The 20,333-nt window shown below is 47.0% G+C and overlaps 2 protein-coding genes across 2 annotated transcripts; both read right to left on the minus strand.

The window, feature by feature from the left end:
• Positions 1-3,776: 3,776 nt before the first annotated feature.
• Positions 3,777-6,061, minus strand: ZC3H10 (zinc finger CCCH-type containing 10). Its single transcript, XM_061416856.1, has one exon. The coding sequence runs from the start codon at positions 6,059-6,061 to the stop codon at positions 4,403-4,405; it is 1,659 nt and encodes a 552-aa protein (XP_061272840.1). The 3' UTR covers positions 3,777-4,402.
• Positions 6,062-8,576: 2,515 nt separating this feature from the next.
• On the minus strand, positions 8,577-19,945 carry PA2G4 (proliferation-associated 2G4). Its single transcript, XM_061416859.1, has 15 exons — positions 19,449-19,945; positions 17,531-17,659; positions 17,161-17,266; positions 16,999-17,068; positions 16,650-16,742; positions 15,145-15,208; positions 14,823-14,901; positions 14,560-14,638; positions 14,342-14,475; positions 13,962-14,056; positions 13,731-13,858; positions 13,522-13,575; positions 9,928-13,308; positions 9,184-9,206; positions 8,577-8,918 (listed from the first exon to the last, which is right to left on the minus strand). The coding sequence occupies exons 1-13, from the start codon at positions 19,534-19,536 to the stop codon at positions 13,243-13,245; spliced, it is 1,185 nt and encodes a 394-aa protein (XP_061272843.1). The 5' UTR covers positions 19,537-19,945; the 3' UTR covers positions 8,577-8,918; positions 9,184-9,206; positions 9,928-13,242.
• Positions 19,946-20,333: the final 388 nt, after the last annotated feature.

Genomic DNA, 20,333 nt, shown 5'->3' on the forward strand with positions numbered 1-20,333 from the left:
GGGACTTAGAAACTGGGCGATTGGAAGCCCAGGAGGGACAGATTGGCCATGATTACTTTTTAATGCAATATATGTGGGGCTTGCATTACTGTTTGATTTGCAGCTGTTAAAATTTTTATTTAGCTCTGCAGGGCATAGATTTCATCAGGCTATGTTTCATCAAAGCTGTTTAAAACTTATCCCTGCCCAGCCTTCCTCCCTTAAATTTTCTCACTTCCCTTTCTGTACTTCTCTGAAACAGTAACTAAACTGCTTCTTTCAGTTTGCAGAACTGTATAAAGAACAATTTTCTATGTTCTCCACAGCCTGAGATGAGCAGGTATAAAAGGAGTTCAAGGGGTTATTATTTCTGATTCCTTGGAGGAAGTAAGAATGATTTGTCTGCCCACCAGCTGATGAAACAGAACCAGAGCAGGAAAATGGATGAACATCCTTAGAGGAAAAACTTTCTAATAAAACTAAAATTTGCCAAATATTGGAGTAGAGGGGAGTCCCTTAGGCTGGGGGTTGAAGAGGATGACTTATGGAAGTTCCTTTCCCAACTTTTCCCCTTTCTCATCCTATCCAGATCAGACCCTCCTACTGAAGACGGTGTGTGGAGAACAAAAGCTCATCCTCAGGAAGGTCTCTTCACAACTGGCACCCAGCAACCACAGAATCAGCAGCTGCAATGCAGGCACCAGAACAAAGTAAACAGGGTGGGTCCCCACCCATTGACAATTCTGCTGCCCAGGTGCCACCTGGTGGTGATAAGCAGTAAGTGGGTAACAGGAAAAAGGATGGCCATTTGTTAGAGGAAGTATCTAAGGGAGGAGAGCATTGAGACTTCCTGGTTTTGCATTCTGCCTTTATATGAAATTACAATTGCCTCCCAGGGTTGGAAATGGTAATCTGGTCCCTGACTACTCTTCAAGATGGCAGTGGCAACAAAATTTGAGGAAACTTCCTCTGTATTATTCCTTACAAGTTACTGGAAGGTAGTGGTCCCATTGTTGGATGGCTCTATTATTAGCACTTATCTTATGCCAAGCTGGAGTCAGACTGCCTGAAGAGATTCGTCAATCCATTCTTGACTAGTTGTGGAACCTTGGGTTGATTATCTTCTTTAAGTCTTTCTCCCCTGGTAAACAAGTACAATAATGATGCCCATTGTGTCAATGAAATACTGCATGTAAAGTGACAAGCACAGTGCCTTGGTTTATATTAAGTACTCACATGTTAGCTATTTTCTAGAACTCTCTGCTTGTGCAGCAAGACAGGAACTTTATTAGGTAGCCCGTCAAATATCTGAAGACATCTATGGGGTCTACCCACAGTCTTATCATTCTTTTTCCCAGATACCCCACTGGTTTGCCAATGGTCTTCTGTAAAAACTATTCAGAAGAACACAAAATACTTTAGAACTGACTCCTATCAGACAGACATGGTACAACTACGTTTACAATGCGCAACTATGATTCTTTTATCCTATGGAGATTCTAGGAAGGTGCTAGAACACAACAGGCTCATAATATTAACTGCCGTATTATGAAGAATAATATTTTAATTTTTTTGCAGCCAGTTGGAAGTCCCATGTTGTTCTCATGTGAATTATTGCTAATATGAAAGTGAAAGTGAAGTCGCTCAGTCGTGTCCAACTCTTTGCAACCCCATGGACACCAGGCTCCTCCATCCATGGGATTTTCTAGGCAAGAGTACTGGAGTGGGTTGCCTTTTCCTTCTCCATGGAACTTCCCAACCCAGGGATCGAACCCAGGTTTCCCACATTGTAGACAGACGCTTTACCGTCTGAGCACCAGGCAAGTCTCTACATTTGTTTCTCAGGCAGGTTCAAGTATTTTTAGGGGCAGGGTCAATCGAAATTGACCCTTCAGATTAGTCAATCCAAGTTACTGACATTTCCAGTATTACTTAGTATTTTTTTGTTATGTTGGTGAGTAGGCTTTTCATATTTTTATACAATGAAAAAAATATAGCCCTTGGGTATATCTCTAACATGAATGTGCTCATCGACATTTACTAGGCACAAACTTTCAGTTTTGATTTCATCAAACTCTACTATTAACTGACCCATAATTATTCTCTTATCTGCAATGACTTAGGTGAGAAAGAGGAAAGCAGTTTCTGACATCTGGGAAATGGCCTGACACAGCTGGCTTTTGGAATTATTAGGGGGCTGACCTGGTTCACAGGTACTGTTGGACACAATCTCACAAAACACCAACATGAGACAAGGGCACTCAGTGATTGTGATGAACTGAGTCAAAAGAACAAAACAAAAACCTAGATCACAATTTTGTTTAAGGGCTAAACAAGGTCAATGTGCAAACCTTAAACTGCAAACATCCCCCTCTCCCAGCTAATGAGTGACTACTGCTTCATTACTTACTGCAGTTTCAGCTTCACTTTAGTCTGTTCTTTTTCTAGATAAGATACCCAATCATTGAATTTTCCCTGCTTCCCTAATAGCACCCAGTTTAGAGTGAAGCTCTATTTCCTTGAACCTTCTCCAAACTCAATGAAAGTCTAAGTCCTATAGGTCCTTTCTAACATCCTCTTGCAAGACACACTATAGTTGCACATGGTGTCCTCTCTCCATCATCACAAACTGTGTTAAATCCATCCAACTCACTCAACTGTAGGTATATTCTTGGTAGTCTTTAGCTGGAACACATTAAAAAATACATACAACATCTACAGTTTCCCAAATCTACCTCTTTAGAGATACTTGGCAAAAAAAATAAAAGTTAGCTCGTCAGAGTTTGGCTAGGACGAATTAATGCTGGTATCTATGATCACATTTGTCTAAATGCTCATAAACCATCTCTTTAATAATCCAGAATTATATCAGAAAATCAACATTAAGCTTATCAATGTGTGGCTTCTAGAATCCACAAACAATATTTCAGTATTTGCCCATCTTCAGTCTTTTGCGCCCCCTCCCCTTTTTTAAAAATGACTGGTCTTGACTTAGTCCACCATCTCCAATCCCAGGTGTATACTGAATGATCAACCAAACAAGAGCAAGAGGTAGCACGAGATATGATGGGGGAAGAATAAACCAGGATCACTTTCTCTACCCCCAAATCCACTGTCCCATTAGACTGTTCCCCTGAGTTGTTTCCCCTACATCAGCCACGAGCTGAGGAGGAACTGAGGTTTGGCTACTGGGACCCTTGGCTTTACTGACTCTTAACTGGATTTAAAACCTCTGTGGTCCTATGTGGAAGCAGAGGAAAGTAAGGGATGAACCCCGAGGTTTGTGTCCCCAGAAGAACTCTCCTTTCCCCAGCACCTCTTAAGCCTTGAAGGCTTAAGGCACTGGGAACTGAGAAAAGGATGCGGTAGGAGGGATGTTGCTGTCAACAACTCAGAAACTGCCACCTGCCCTGCCGTGTTTGAATAAGGGAAGGCTCTGTCGACACATATCCCATTCCCATTTCCCAGCACATCCACCCTCCTTAGTACCTGCCCCCCTAAATGACCCTGGGAACCCTGGTTACTAAGGCAACCTGGGAATAGTACATGCAGATAGAAACCAGAATGGATGGGACTATTTTTAAACTAGACAAGGTGGCTCCAATGGTTTTACCCCACAAAGTACCTTCCCTGAAGCCCCATCTGATCTTTCTCTGGGCCCTTACCCTTCTTCACTGGCCTTCATCCATCCTTACCCAAGCTATGTGAGAGTGGGGTCTTTATTCCATTTTGGCATGACATCTATTTACTGCTCCCATCTTCCACACAGAATATCTAAGCAAGTTTTCACTGCCTCCTTTGTCAAAAATAACTTTTTTTATTTCTTTGGAACGTGGCTGGCCCTGCCCTCTGGATGTCCAGGTCAAGCCAAGGTAATGAATGCCTCCCCTAGTCTTTGGGCTGGAGTACTATGGTCCCCATCTTCCCACGGGCCCAGGAGCAGTTCCTATATTGTCCAACTCAACTAGGCCCCAAACTGTATGAAGGCTCCTAACAGGCCTTCTCTCCTGGCCACCCACTTCCTATTCTTTCCTGGCTTCCCCTCTGGGCAGGGTATTTTTTCCTTCCAAAGCCAGTGCTGGAACCTGTGCTGTGCAGAAAAGAGGACAAGACCAAGGATGTCCCCCAAATTCCCATCAGAGGACACACGCCCCTCAGTCAGTCCTTCGTCTGTGGCCTTCAGTCTGCACTCCTACGCAAGCCCATGAGGCTTGAAGGAAGATGGACAAGAGGAGCCTCATAAAAGGCAGGTGGGAGGAAACACACCAACCCAATCCCTTCTCAGAAGCAAACTCCTCGCAGTCTCTCATCCTAGTTCATGAGTGAGCCCTTTGGACAGGGCTCTGGAGGACTAGGTGTGTGGGTGAAGGCCCCTCAACTCCAGCCCTGGGAGACTATACCAGGGGAGTGTCCATTAGCCCCATCAGTGTGGCATAGCTGTGATTCGCATGCTCTGGGAAGCGATGGGATAAGTCACCATGGGGGTGGTGGTGTGGCTCATTGTGATTCCTGCCAAGGGTTGGGCCATCGATACAGCCACGGGGGCCACAGGAGCCACTGATACAGCCACAGGAGCCATGGATACAGGTGGGGGTGCCATTCCCTGGGCAATTGTTTGAGCCAGAGCAGCTGACAGTGGCGCGATCTCTGGGTTCAAGTGTGGGGGTGGGGGTGGTGGGGCAGCAGGAGGTGCAGCATTAGTTGGGGGAGCAGCCGGAGCTCCAGCAGGGGCCACCAGTTCTTGCTGGGACACAGGGCGAGGCTGCAGAGCCTGGCTGCTGAGAGTAGTGTGAGTCTGGGCAATGCCATGGTTAAAAGTGGCGACAGTACCCACGGTGGGGGCCAGAGTCTGTTCAGTTGCTGGTGCAGTGGAGCTCAGGGTCATGACCTTGGCCTGATTGCGGAACTGCGCATTTTGTTCCAGCAGTACTTCATTGGTAGCCAGAAGGTTGCTGACCTGCTTCTTGAGCTCCTCTACCCGCTTCCTGAGCATGGCATTCTCCTCCTCTAGCAGTCTGCACTCCACCCCTCGGGGTGGAGCCAGGCTGTAGTCATAGGATTCAAAATGGGGACCATCTTGGGGGCAGCATCCACCTCGCCGGCGCTTGGGGCCTGGTTCATGGTCCTCAAAGCCCCTGTCAGGGAGGTCATAAATATCATAGAGATCATGACGTCGTCCTGGGGGAATGGGGCCTGTTGAACCCCCACCACCAGTGCCGCCTCCACCCCGAGCATCAAACTCAAAATCCCGTTGCAGGTGACGGAACTTGCACTTGGCTCCTCTCTGGCAGTCACCCTTGAGAAAGTCACGGCAGATTGGGACCTCCTCCTTCCCATTTGGTAGATCAGCTGGTGACAGGCCTAGGCCAGCTGCCACTTTCTGCCTCAGCCGAGGAGGCAGCTCTCCTGTCTTTTTATAGCCATCCTCATCCTCCTTGGAGCCATGGATGAATCGGCAGTTAGGGCGGCTACACTCCTTGTTCTGGAAGTCATGGCAGAAGATGAACTCATTTTTGCTTACCCCCAAGTTGGACACCTCACTCATGTCTGGATGGCGATAGCGGCAACGCTTCCCTCGCTTGCACACATTCCTCAGGAAGTCTCTACAGATGGCATCTGAGCTGGCCCCGCCACTGCCTGCCCCTGTCCCACTGGCCTCCTCGCTGCCACCACCTCCAGGGCCTCCACTGCTGCTCCCAGTGCCGTTGGCATAGCTGTCCCGGTCAGGCATCCTGGTCCCTCCCAACTCAGGGCTTTCTTCCTTTTCTTGCCACTCTTGGTGACCACTAGGAAAGAGAAGAACTGTGTCAAACTGGAGTCCTCCAGAAAGGCCAAACTCTTCCTGACTATCAGGCAGGTAGTCCAGCAACAGGCAGGCCAGAGGGACAATGGTATTGGAGATGGAGAAGCTAACGGATGAGCACTCTGCCTGGACTGGCTGGCTTATCAGAAGTCCTGCCCAGGCCCTGTGCTCCTGGTCTGTGTCAGAATGATTCACACTTGCCTGGCTGACGGAGCAGGAAGAGTTGGGGTGAAGCCACCATATAACCCCAAGAGTTATATGGTGAAGCCATATAACCATGACATGCCAAAGAGGCAGAGGGAGAGATTAGTGTTGGATTTTATTTCACCTCCTGAACTGACCTTATTAAATTTGTGGAAACAAAATTAAAACTGCTGTCGGTGTCTGATCAGGCTAAGAGGAGACTAGGAACTCTGGCTAAGATAAGCTGGTGAGCTACTAACGGCAATGGATAATGGGATACTGGTGACATTGCTTCCCTGTTCCCCTCTTCCATGGGATGTGAGGTGAGGACTGTGTGAAGAAATAGATCTCCAGACCCCAGGAAGTCCTGAGTAAAGAGACTGGTATCACCACCTTGAGGGCAATATCTAAATTTGTCATTTTTTTGGAGTTCTCTCCCAGATTACCACTATTCTCAACTCTAGGATGGTCAGCCCCCTCCCCTCCATTTCAGGGGAAGAGTTCGACAGCTAGAATCTCCACTTATAGACCCCCAAAGGACAAAACCATTTGTGGCAAGATCAAGGCAATAGAAAGGTGTTAATTTCACAGGAACAAATAACCTGTCTTTCTTCACTCTATACCCCTCCTACCCTCCATGGAAAGATCTGACATCAAACCACACCATTCCTCACTCCAAGAAGATCCTCTTTATTTATAGACTCTATAAAAGCTTTTTAAGTCTCCTCTTTCCCAAGAGATCTCAGGAATGTCAGTCCACTGCCCTGGTTCTAGCCCTCTCCTTTCCCCACCCCCAACAAGACTAGGAGTCCCTGCTACCACGTGTCTGACCTCCTAAGCCTTTCCTAAGCAGTGTTCAGGCTCCCCCTGCTGTTCAAATAGGAAAACTTCATATTGTTTCCCCTTGAGTATAAGGAATCTTTACAACTTCTTTAGCCTTGATGGCCCCCAACCACCCAGTCTGTTACCTTGACTTTGCTTTCAAGGCAAAATGATCCCGAAAATATACCAACTGGATCACAGGCCAGAATTGCAAGAGAATCTGTAAAAAAGAGGTCCTCTTTCTCCAAAGGGAGGTAGTCCCAGAATAGTAAAAGCAATCAAGGAAAAGAGTGGGAAAAGAAAAGATACAAACTTTTACTAAAAGGGAACTGACCTGCTGAATAATAAATGGCATCTATCCAAGCCTGACCCATGTTACAAGTCCCACCAGAAGCAGATCTCTTCCCCACCCAACTTTCCCAGGATTGCGTGATACCTGAGGTAGCTCAGGTGAAGTCCGGGGCTCCTGTGGGTCTCCACCTCCACATCACTGCTGGGTTCTGAGCAGGAGAAAAACAGAGACTTGGGTGTGAGAAGGGGTAAGAATGGAGAACTACAGGGTGGTTGCTGCTGCAAGAATGAAGTCTGACAAAATGGAAAGAGCTCTAGGCACTCCCAAGATTTCCTTCGGATTCAAATTGAACTTCCCCTGTCAAGGGGAGAAGCTGCCAGTAAGAAGAGTAGTATGGGACAGAACTAATTTGGAGAGCCTAGGAGAAAGAGTTGGAAAACTAGCTCTGAGTGAACAAAGGGTAAGGGACGCTTCTGGAGATGAAGGAGAATGTAGGGATCAAAGCCCGGAGTCGGGTTGGGGTTAGGAACTCCGAATAGGGGGCCGTGCAAGGGCTGCGACTGACAGTGCAATAGGATGGCGGGTTAGACTTAGGGGTGGTGATTATGACGCTTCTCAACACCCCAGAGTTTGGGGGGGAAAAAGTCCTAAGAGTTTCCCGGAGCAAGTCTTTGGCCTGGCAGGTTCTGTGCAGTGCCGCCGGAGCTCTGCCGGGGACCACATGAATAGGACACTAGGGAGCACGAAGTGAAGCGGGGAAGGGAACTCCAGGTGACATCAAGCAGAGGGGATGGGCAAGGGTGTGACGTCACGGAGCTGGCGTTTGCTCGCGAAGCGGGGTCAGTCAGAAAAGGGGTTCGGCCCTACGACGTGAGGAACAGCCAACTCGGTCCTGGGGGGCCTTGTGTAGCCCGGCCGAGCCCAGCCGCTGGGCCGGCCCCGACTCCTCCCCTCCGGGCGCGGCCTCCACCTAAGTCTCCCGCCTCCCTCACCTGCCGCCGCCGCCGTAGTTGCTGCTGCCGCCTGCCGGTCCTCTAGCTTCGACAAAGAGCCGCCTACCCTACCGCCCTTCCGCTTCCTGCGGAAGAAATGACGCTCTAGCTACCAGACCCGGAACCACACTCTGTGGTGTGCGAAATACTTGCGCGACTAGCAGCAGGAAGTTCCCAGCAAGCTTTGCGTGTCACCATGGCAACCCGACCCAATGGCAAAACGCCTTAAAGCGGAATTCTGTAACGTGAACCTAGGTAAGAGCGGACCTGGTTACTCCTATGCCCGCGAAATCAACTTGAAAACCGTCCGTGGCGTTTACGCCCTTTCCAGGAAGTAAAGGCCACCCAATACTCTAGCAGCTCGTAAGACCGGAACCCACACCTCCCCGCCCCCCGACTTGTAGATATAAAGCTTGACTTTTTCTACAGCAGGGAGTAGAGACAGACTGTACTGATAGAGAATCCCCAGCTAGTGTAACCATAAAAAACCACATAACACACAAAATTTTTCTTCAGCTAAGACAGCAAAAGAGATGATTTATTGTACACGTTACATTCAGCCACAACTGAGAAGAGAACTAGTCCATAGTTATCACAGGTCCAGGGCAATGGACCAAAAGGGACGGCTTTGATATGAGCAAGGTAGGTCTCGCAAAGGTGGTCAAGGTGATCAGAATGGCCATAGATGTTCCAGATCCATTGATAAGTTCTAGATAGTAGGCATGCAGTCCACACTTTGTACCAGCGTCCCTGGCCTCTGGCTTCCCTTGTTTCTGCTTCTGTGGCTTCCATGGGTGTACAAGTTTACTTGGACCTCTGCCTCATCTTTCTTCTTTTGCGCTTCAGCCTGAAAACCAGACATAAGAATACACCTCGGGCCCACAAACCCGAGTTCAGTCTTTCCCTTCAATCTTAAATGTGCACCCAATACAAGGGACAGGTACAATCAATCAACACTACGATTCTGTCGTCTTCTGCCCAATTCATGGCTTTGGCCAGTCAATGCTCATAAGTTGTTTTGGATTTCTAAACCAAATGTTCGTCCCAAGTTTTGTCCACTTTGCTCCACTCCCCCCGCGCCCCCCGCCAGTACTAACTACGTCCCAGCATACCTGCGCATTCGCTTCTTCCTCCACTGGCAACCAAGGACAGAGAATAAAACAAGATATCATTAGTTTCAGTAACAAGTTTAGATAGGGATATGAAGAACACTAGGGGAGGCTTCCTCGGTGGTTTAGACGGTAAAGAATCTGCCTGCAATGCAGGAGACTCAGGTTCAATCCCTGCGTAAGGGAGATTACCTGGAAAAGGGAATGGCAACCCACTCCAGTATTCTTGCCTGGAAAATTCCATGGGCAGAGCAGCCTGGCGGGCTACAGTTCACGGGATCGCAAGAGTCGGACACGACTGAGCGACTAACACTTTCACAACTTTCATGAAAAGCACTATTTAGAACCGGGTGGATTCTTGATCAAGTAGGAGGGCTTAGTCGCAGTAAACCACATCAACAATCTGGACTGCCACCTGGATCCCAGACGCAAAACCCCGAGTCCATCAGCAATCTGGACTGCCACCTGGATCCCAGACGTAAAACCCTGAATCCTGCCTGCATGCGCCCTCTCCCACTTTCAGCATCTCTCGCCACAGAACTTACCTACCACCTATTCTGCTTCTCCCCACACAACTTACCCACCACTTATTCTGCTTCTCCTCAAACTATCCTTCCTCTCCCACTAGCTCGTGAGCACAATCTGAGAACCCGGCGACACTGGAACGATGGCCGATTTCCCTTGCCAAGGTCTCCCCTACCAACAGCCAATTCTTACAGCTTTAGCTCACTGGCAGGGACTGCTTACCTTCGCTCTCATGGCGCAGAGGTTTCTACGGGTAAAGAAAAAAAGTCTGCGGTTAGTTTGCTGTAATGATGGTGAGTGCAGAGATCAGATGTTTATGGATTGTAGTCGGAACACGAACACAGCCATCACTAACACTCACCTCAAAAGATGGCGCTAAGGCCAAGAGATCGCCAGGGGCCCGCCTACGGATATTTAATGGAATACTCAGTGTCGTCACTTCCGCTTTCTCGCCCTGGCCATCCCGCCCCCCCCGGGGGCGGGGTAGCCCAAGGGGCGTAACGATAGCTTTTGGCAGTTTGCTGGTGTGTGAAAAGTGATTGAGCTAGGGAAATTCTGTTGGAAATTAGTATTTTGATGTACAAGATTCCTCTCACCTGTTTTATTATGAGGATACCATATTATGTAGATATGAGCACATATTTCCAATAAGAGACCTAGAAGTGCAAAACGAGCAAAGGGTAGCTACTTCCGCCTTCTCTCTCGTTGCTTCATGGGAGTTGCAGTTTTCTGGAGACATCCTCCATTTTACTGTGGATCGAGGCGGACTGTACAAAAAGTCCTGACTTGTTTTACTGGTTTACCTTATTTATTAAACTAAATATCTGCAGGTTCGAGTTTGGAACTTTCAAAGGTCCTAAGATTGCAATTCAGCGGGGAATTGAGAAAGCTGTTTTACTACAAAAAGAGACCTTTTTTACTGTGGAAAATGAACTCTTTTTGTCCTAGGCAACTGTGGTCTTTCCCTGCAATGCCTGAGGCAGAATATCATAACATTCCTGGCCACAATGCATCTTGTTAGAAGATACTTCAGTGATTCTCCCTCTGCATAGTGTGTGTGGTAAATCGCTTCAGTCGTGTCAAATTAACAAATTAAAGACAGATCTAATTGACAGAAGGAAAGCCCGATCAGCTACATGTATCTTTAGGCACGAATTGTATTTGGTGGTATGACAGCTTCCCAGTATCAAGATATGGTTAGGTCAGAAGCACCTAAAAACGTGTATTATGAAGGATGAAAGAAAACCCTTCATCATACAGACTTCACCTTATTCACTATAAGATGGATTGAGGCTTGTTATGATTCCTTTTTTTAGTGTTTTCTTTAGAACATTTAACCTTTGTAGTTCTGGAAAATTAGGTTTCTAAATTTCCGACCCTCGTTTCAAGTGCTTAAGTGGTTCTAGTATTGTCACCAATGGACTGTCATGTGTTTGAAAACAAAAATGCCACGCCCCCCACCCACGCCAAGATATCAAACCCACTGGGATTTCACCTGTTGATTGCTATGAACTCTTACGAAGAGATCTGTGTTCAGTTTAATTCGTAATTATGTAATGTATCTTCAGGTCAGCAGTAACATAAAAAATGCTCTAATACATGCATTACCCATCAAACCTCAGGGTGGCCTGAAAAAAATGTGTTAACACTTAGGCATTCTTCCTGGCTTCCTAATCCAAGATAATCACTTTGCAGGTTTTTTTTTTTTTTTTCGCAATAAACATTCAGTTCAGTTCAGTTGCTCAGTCGTGTCCGACTCTCTGCAACCCCATGAATCGCAGCACGACAGGCCTCCCTGTCCATCAACTCCCAGAGTTCACTCAAACTCACGTCCATCAAGTCGGTGATGCCATCCAGCCATCTCATCCTCTGTCGTCCCCTTTTCCTCCTGCCCCCAATCCCTCCCAGCATCAGAGTCTTTTCCAATGAGTCAACTCTTCGCATGAGGTGGCCAAAGTACTGGAGTTTCAGCTCTAGCATCATTCCTTCCAAAGAACACCCAGGACTGATCTTTAGAATGGACTGGTTGGATCTCCTTGCAGTCGAAGGGACTCTCAAATGTCTTCAACACCACAGTTCAAAAGCATCAATTCTTTGGTGCTCAGCTTTCTTCAGTCCAACTCTCATATCCATACATTAAGTGTTCTAAATAGTGTCAGCACTAAGGGCTATGTTTTTATTTCAGAAAACTAGACCAAACTCCCATAGAAAATGAACTGTTAAATCACAAAATCCAGGATTTTTATGTCTTCCCCCAACCCAAGGTATTCAGTATTTTAGAAAACTGGTTCCAGGGATTTCCCTGGCAGTCCAGTGGTTTCGATTCCATGCTTCCACTGCAGGGGGTACAGGTTTGATCCTTGGTTGGAAAACCAAGATCCTGCATGACATGAGGCAAGGCCAAAAAACCCCCCAAAACTGGTTCCAAATGATCACTTCAGCTCACTCTCCCACCACCATCAAATAAGAGCAGCATACAGACACATGATTATGAGCAAATCCAAATTTATTTTAATGCCATGTCATTTTCAATGTGTTTAAAAACCTCATAAGTTAGTGGGAGCCCTAGTTCCCTGGGACAGCATGCCAGAGGTACTGAAAGGTCACCTTTCTCTCCAAACCCCTAGCAATTAATCCAAGTCCACAGCTTCAGAAAGCCAGGAGTTTTGTCTCTTCAGTCTGCTCCTCTGGTTACACATCTTTCTTTCAAGGAAGGGAGGTCAAAATATTTCAAACAGGGAACAAAACCACAGTGGAGCTTCCAGCTCAGGTTTCTAAGATGGAGCAAGGGAAGAACCCCACTGACTTCAAAGAAATGGACAAGGTTGAGATGGATTACTTCTTTACAGCCTTGTGGAGGGAAGAAACACTGTCCTGTAGAACAAAACTGACTACAAAGATTTACAAATGAGGATCCAATTGACAGATGAGAATCCATTGGTAAATGCAGGCTCCAGCTCCTAAAAACGGGAGGGGCCTGGCTCGACAGCCTGGATCATAAAAGGAATCTGCCACATGTGAAGAAAAATAGTCTGAAGAATAGCTCCTCTCTATTTTGAGGCCTGATAAAAGACTTGGGGAAAGTGGGAACAGAGGAACAAGCCCCAACAGATGGGAAAATGCTGACACTGGAGTGGTATAAAAAAATTTCATCTGAGTTTTTAGTGGTGGTGGCTATGTTAGCCTCCTCCCGTTCTGTTGTAGGGCCATAAACCTTGACCAAGCAGAGATTAGTAGAAAAAGGCTAGAAAGAGGGGCTTGAAAACGATGGATTTTGACTCCTGATTTTATTATTCAATTTCTCTTTCCTATTTAAAGTAGTCTTCGGTGGCTGGGAAGCCTGGCCTCCCAAGACCAGAGTCAGTTGGAGCTGGTTGTTGTTGGAAGGGGGCTGGGATGGGGGACTGGGAGGAGGACAGGGAGACCCCGCTCTGCTCGCGGTCCTGGGTGGAGAAGTCGAACTGCACTTCACAGAGCCTGGGGTGTGGTGGGAAGGGGATGAGGCAGGAGTGACAAGCTGGGGGGATGGGACCCACCTCAGTCCCCAGCTTCATTCTCTTCTAAAGTTTCCCCACTGGTAGCATTCTCTGCAGTCTTAGAGGCCTACATTCATGGAAAGGAGAGAAGATGTGTCAGTTTTCAATAACTTAGGGTACTGTCTGGGGGACCAAAGACAAGAATATTCCTAATTCTCTAGGTCAGGGCTGAGATGGGGAGAAATAAGGACATATCGACACCTATATCCCCACCATGACCCAGGAAGGTGAATAAAGACGATCAGGTTCACCCCACCAGGGAGGGATGATCATAACAAACCTTCTTTTTTTTCTTTTTCTGGGTTTTCCGACTTGCAGAACTCTGGAGGAGTGCCTACAAAACAGAAGAAGGAAAACAAATTTTGAGGAACATGGAGCAAACGCCAAGTGCTACTCTTGGCACTGTAGCTCTTCTTGGGACTTCCCGTCACTCAGTCCTCACTCCCCAAAAAAGTGCCACGTCCCTGCTCCTTTCCATCACACACTAACCTTGAGCTCTGCATCCTGGACCTCCATCTCAGACTTGTAAAGGTCAGGCTCAAAAGGACCACTGGTTATCCGCATGGGGCCATTGGGCATAAGCAGAACTGTAAATTTAAACTGGGCAACAAATTCACCTATGAGAGAAACAAAGTGTTTTGATAGAATGTCCCCTTGACTTCAAGGAGAAGGGGACCATAATTGGGGGCTTCAAACTACAACTCTCTTCTCAGAACTCACCCTCCTTCTCATAGAGAACATTAAATGGTTGTAGCAGTTCATGTTTGGCGCACTCCACCACACCCATGCGGGCCTTCTTCTCATCTTCAAATGCTCTGGGGAGGGAAAGACAAATTCAGGTATCCTTAACTCCCTGTCATGTCTTACCACTTTGTTACTGTTTTTAAATAACTCCTACCCTCAGGCAGAAATAATGTGTAGGATTGTTTTTACACTACTTCCTATGAGAGGGAGAAAGAAGGCATGCATGCAGGCCAGAGCTACAAGTCTAGGTAGAAGAGGGAAGGAGGGCAAGTGGGGTAGGGGAAGGAAAGAGATCTGGTTGTATGGTCTACGGGTCAGACTATTCCAAGTCCTGTCCTCGCTAAGTGCAGTAGTACCTTAAAGTAAAGGGCATGGCATCAAAACGCCTTTCGACCTCACTGAAGAAGGCACGGGAAGTTTTCATTTTCAGGCCATACTGCTTAGAGGGGTCTCTCTTGTAAATGGTGGTTCTCTGTCCTGCATCCTTGGCCTATAAAAGATCACATCTGGTCTAGTGCTCTTGGAACCCACCCGCAGCCTCCCCTCTCTGCCGGCTCTGGTAAACGTTCATCACCTTGCCCTCTCCTGAGCTGACGAGAACATCCACAGCATATACTTCATGTACCTCAAATTCAGCTTTTTCATGGTCCTTCCTAAAAGGAACAGAAAGGGAACAGTAAGGAGCAATAAGTGGTTCCTGGAGCTTAGAAGAGAAGGTGGATAAGATTAGTCCAGGTTAGAGGAGACGGTGGATAAGATTAGCCTGGAGTATGGAAGGAGAAGTTCATGACTAGTCTTATACAACAGAAGGTAGAAGGTGGGATACAGGGCACCTACTTCTGCTGGTCTGTGGGATTCTGGATAATGGTTTTCTCTCCATCAATGACATGCTGCTTCAACTGGTGTGACAGCATACCTGTAGAGAGGACAAAGCCTGTGGTACCACTCATCTAGAATCCCCAAAGGTTTCCAACCCACCTACCCAAGTAGAACCACGGAGCAGGCAATGAGAGCAAAGTGCCCAGCTATGGAAACTCGGGCACTGAGGTTTGGGTCTTGGACTATGCCAGAGCCAGGATGGATGCTCAAGGGAACAAAAGTCTTAATTCTGCTAAACCACTCATACTGAGACCCTCAACCCCACTATCTGAAGTCTCACCTTCTATTGGTGTGCAATTAAATGAGTGGGCAACTTTGTTCCAGGCTTCTGTCACTTGTGTGTTCTAGAAGTACAAGATCAAATAAAACGTAAAATACCAGGAGCTAGTGTTGTCTACTATGAGAAGCAGCAGCACAAAAGAACTGAGTTCTAATATCCTCCAGCAAATGCAATGATTCTCAGTAATTTTTCATTTCATAGCCCTAGCATCCTACAACCTAGAAATCAAATTTGCATACCATTTTACAAAGCGCTATCACAAAGATGGTCTACTTAGACAACAATTCTGCAAGGTGACTAGTGCCAACAATTCTGTATGGTAATCTACATCCTAATCTGGAGGAGGAAACTGAGGCTCAGAAGGGTTACATGATTTGCTCAAGGTTAAACCAGTTAACCAAAAGAACCTGGTATAAACCCAGGTTTTCGGATCACAGTGTTCAGTCCATGATACCTGGCATTCTAACCTGTTGAAAGGGTCCAGAAAGTTTTATTTTCCCCTCTACCTCTTTCAATCATGAGCTGATCCTCACCTAAATTATAGTTAAGAAAAAAAGGAAAGTGAATTTCCAATCATAGCTATTATTAAACTACATGTCAGGTACTGTGATAATCACTTTATATGGATCATCTCAATCTTCACAACCCTGTGAGAATGAGGCACAATTTAATTTTCCCCACTTTATAGATGAGGAAATTTTGAAGTTATTTCATTTTAAATCAGTAGTGGGTGGTAATGGGATGAGAATCCTGAAAGTCTCATGTCATAGTTAGACAACAGCCACTACATTAATAGTATCTTCCAACAATAGTAAGCATATAAATAATAAAAATAATCAATGTGTAAAATAATAATAGCTAACAAAAGGGTTAACTATGTGCCAGGTACTGTTCAAAGTGCTTTATAATAGCTCTTTGATAGATACCACCGCAAGAAAACTACAACAGAGGCTGAAGTAAAAACGATGCAATTAAGTGATAATGGGGACAAATGGATGAAAAGGGTGAAGAGCACAGAGAAAGAGGATGCTTTACGTATTGAACAGGTTCTGAAATCTAAGTGTTAGACAAAGTCTCCACTAGTAGTCTAACATGTTATTGTATGAATTCATGAGAAATTTATGATCCCTGAACTTCCTAATATTGTCTTGCAAGGGTCTTTGGCCTTTCTTTGCCACCAATTTACTGGTACTATTATTATTTTTGTGTTATAAGCTTTTAAAACTTAGTTTTAATATCTGTGTTTTATTGAGCTATCTATCTTAAATTATTTCTGGGAACAATACACATCCAAAACATGAAAAAGGAAGGATCTCTATAGGCTCCATGAGAAAGAGACGACCCATCCCCTTACAGAGAGCATCATATCACCTAAGGTAGGCACTAAGATTTAACAGCTCTTCGGTTTAAACTCTTTAGTTCCTTCTCTTTCAGTATGGAATAGCAGTACATCCTGAATGCATCTTTGGCTCTATCAAACTCTGGACTTGGACTAAACAGCTCACCTGATTTCCAGGTTTGACCAGGCGGAGGGCAGCTTCAGCACAAAGGTGAGCTGCCTTAATGACGTCTGCTTTCCGCCCTGTTACTTGGGTCCCCTGTAGAGGAGGAAACGCAGTCAGTGCCTTCCCGAAAAGCTGATCAGTTAATATCTGTGTGTCCATTATGTATCCAGTGGTCAGGAGAGAAAACACCCTTTCCCCTTTTATTTCTCTAGAGACTCTCAAAACTTAATGTGGTGGTAGTAGGTGAGGATAAGAGGCAGCAGTGGGGGAAAAAAAAAAAAAAAACCAGCAGCAGTGGGCCCTCCCCAGCTCCCCACTGGCTGAATAGAGTTCAAAGCAGTCCACCTACCTGAGCTACATCAACCACAAAAGTGTGAGCCACATTAGCGATGAAGCCATCCACGTGGACCCCAAGGTCACTGAAAGGCAAGAGCAGAGTACAGCATTAGCAACTGGCACTACTGTGAATGCCGAGGAAAAAGACAAGTGCTCTAAAATGGTTTAAGCTTACATTTTTACCAAGTCACCTTCCTTGAGAATATAGTCCTGGTCGCTCTTCAAAGGGGAGAAGTGACATACACAGTTATTTACTGAAATGCTGGTGGGAAAGGCAATACCTGTAAAGAGACAATCAGCCTTACTGCCCTGCTCGCTCTCTCAGAACCCTCCTGCCCCTCTGAAAAATGAATGGATTTTCTTCAGGGTCTTGTTTAAGTTTGATCAGTCTGGACTGAGTGGGAAACTGAATTCCCCTTGCCATTCCAATTCCAAATATCTCAACCAGTGCTGGGGTAAAGGTTGCATCATTACAATAAAACAGGACTCAATAAAGGTGAAACTTAGTTAATTAGTAGGGGTTGTTTTTTTGTGTTTTTTTTTACCTTTCTTCATTTCTTTTTCTTTTTTGAAAATCTTCCCCGTTTCTTCCATTATCATGGCATCACCTTTCTCACACAGGCTCAGTACCGACACACCTGAACAGGATGCTTCCACCAAAGACCGAAGTACCCCTGGGAACAGAATCCCATGTATCAGTCCTGAATGTGTTGTCTAAGTTAACGTCCAAGATACACCTAGAAGTTGGACTTAGACTTTCTGAGTCCAACTGAGAAATATTCCCTAGTACCACTGCTCTAAGGATAAAAAAAGGAATATGTTTTGCCTCTTAGAATGTACCTGTCATCTCTATAATCTCTACCTTCCTTTCCTTAACTTAAAAAATCCAACACTCCCTCCCCTCCTTTATATAGTGTGACAGCTAGGTATGCACCACCTGTCTCCTAAGGCAAGGGAGACTTTCCAAAGATGATACCTGTGGTATGGTAGGACAGATTTATGAACTTCAAGGGCATTCTCACCAAGATATCCAACACATGCAAAGCAGACTGGAAGAAATTTATAGGCATCAGGGACAACAAGAAGGTAGACATACAATTGCTGACTCTAAGCTGATGTGTTGTTAAATGCTACCTTCTTCCTTTCCAGACACCCCAATTAGGGGGTGTTAGTAATCTCAATTTATGCAGACTTATTTCTTCAAATAACAAGTCAAGAAGACTTAACCTAGGTCCCTGGGCTCAAAGAAGTACGTGACCCAAAAGAGTTTCAAACTGGTAATGGGATTCACAGGTGCCTCAGAAGTTATAAACTGCAAGAGGGAAAATTGTTTTTTCTGATTTAAACCACTACATATCCATTGTGTTACAAAGCATTTATTCTGTTCACCGATACCCTCTCCATGGTCCATCGTGGATTCAGATTTTATTTTTGTGATCCAAGTTTTGGTGATTCTTTGAAAGTTTGAGAAACTCAGATTTTCAGTCACAGGATCAAAAGCATCCTAAATGCCTATCTTTACTGTCAGAACCATTTAAAAGCCCAAAGACAAGCATTTTGTGTCCCCTAACTGGGTTTTTAATTGCAAAGAGAGAAAATAGAAAGCGAGACATCTGCAGAGAGTGCCAGGCAGCTGCTGAGAAAGTCAAGAGCACAATCTTAGTAAGGATGACTTCTGAGATTCTAACTTCAGACTCCCTTTAACAGCACTATTCATAGGTTTGACTGGCTGGGGTGAGGAGGACCTCAAAACACTCCTAAAGTTGTTAAACACCTAAGATCAAATTAGACGACTAACTAAAGCCAACTCCGCAGGTTGGAGGTACAATGAACAACTTCAAGAACAGTCAAACAAGAGTTATGGGGTGCTCTCTAAAGGTCCCTGAGTTGGCCCTAGAGTAGAAGGCGGCCCCCACCAGGGAAGGAGTTGAAGTAAAGAACGAAAGACTACAGCAAAGCACGTGGTAGGCAAGCTGGTGTCAGGGACATAGCGGAGGAAGGTAGCCGGCGAGCCTCAGGGGACTTGGCAACACGTGCCGGCCAGGTTCCTGACGGCGGGGAGCCGCGACAAAATAGAAGCGCTTCCTTTTCGAGGTGGTCTCGCTGCCACCATTATCAGAGACAGAAATCTGAACTGAAAGGTGAGGGGCAGGAGGTACACCTCGCCTCCTTACCAACGGCCTAGGGTCGGAGCTGGCCAGGGGCCCAGCTCTGATCTTCTCCCAGCCGCCCTGCCGACCGTCCGCCAGCATCTCCAGGGACTCCAGCCCAGGCCCAGCCTCTCGGGTCCCAGGCGCGACACGGAGCCTCCCCACCACGCCACCTCCAGCAGACCTGAACTGGGCCCTCAGTAACCCACAGTGCGTGACCCCACCGCTCCAGCCCTCAGGAGCCAACCCATCACCGTCTCCTTTGACTCTCCCTTCCCAGCCTCGATATCCGGACCCCTGAGGCCGCACTCACGGTTAGCAATGTCGCCCCCCATCTTATACTTGGTCACGACCAGGTCCTCGGCGATAGTTTGCTCCTGTTGCTCGTCCTCGCCCGACATCTTCCCACCACCACTGCAGCCTCGTTTCTCTTGAGTCGCCGCCTCTGTCGCTCTTCTCAGCCACAAGCTGTGGTCAGAACCCCTTCGATCCGCGAGGAGACCGCGAGCAAAAGCGCGAGCAAGCTAGGGAGCGGGAGGGCGGGCGAGAGCGAGAAACTGCGAACGCGCGGGCTGAGGCGCAGGGCATCCTGGGACAACGAGTCCCTCCTACTGCCAGCCCCTAGCCGCCCTCGCGGACTACCGAACTACAATCCCCAGCATGCTTTTCGCGCCCCTAAGCCAGGCCCTGGGGCCTTGCTCTCCGAGAGCCTCGCACGCTGGAATCGCCGAGCACGCTGGGAAGGGTCAGGCTCCGGCGGGAAGGCGGAGCCGTTGGAAAGCACGAGGGGAAGCGTGGTTTCTCCCGGAAAAACCATATCCACCAGGAACGCCGAGCGATAACCCGTAATAGAGAGGGGCGGGGTAAGGGAGGAGGGGCGGAGCTACGGCAGGGAAATAGGTTTGGAGGCTGAGGGGCGGGGTGGAGCCGAAGCGAGTTGGGAGGATCGTAGTAAGGCTGGGGAGGTAGGATACGCCCTTCCCTGAGTCCCTGGAGCTGCCGGCGAGACCTGCCGGACCAGTCCTCTAGTCCTCAGGTGCTGGGAGAACCGGGAGGGGCAGAGCGGGTGTGGAAAGAGATCGGGAATCCGGGAAGCAGGGGCTGCTTGGGCAGCCAGATTAGTGAGGGATTATCCCGATCTAGAGACCGGACTCTCACTGAAGATGGCACTGTTGTTCTAACAAGTTTTGATGGCCAT

Source organism: Bos javanicus, chromosome 5, assembly GCF_032452875.1.
Source record: "Bos javanicus breed banteng chromosome 5, ARS-OSU_banteng_1.0, whole genome shotgun sequence".
NCBI lineage: Eukaryota > Metazoa > Chordata > Mammalia > Artiodactyla > Bovidae > Bos > Bos javanicus.

Excerpts from the sequence above, each read along its gene's own strand:
- ZC3H10 (XM_061416856.1), bottom strand. The coding sequence starts at position 6,061 with ATGGTTATATGGCTTCACCATATAACTCTTGGGGTTATATGGTGGCTT.
- PA2G4 (XM_061416859.1), bottom strand. The coding sequence starts at position 19,536 with ATGTCGGGCGAGGACGAGCAACAGGAGCAAACTATCGCCGAGGACCTG. Across the intron at positions 17,267-17,530 it reads AGAAAAAGAAATGAAGAAAG|GTATTGCCTTTCCCACCAGC; the intron begins GTAAAAAAAAAC and ends GTCTCTTTACAG. Across the intron at positions 15,209-16,649 it reads TGGTCAAACCTGGAAATCAG|AACACACAAGTGACAGAAGC; the intron begins GTGAGCTGTTTA and ends TTGTACTTCTAG.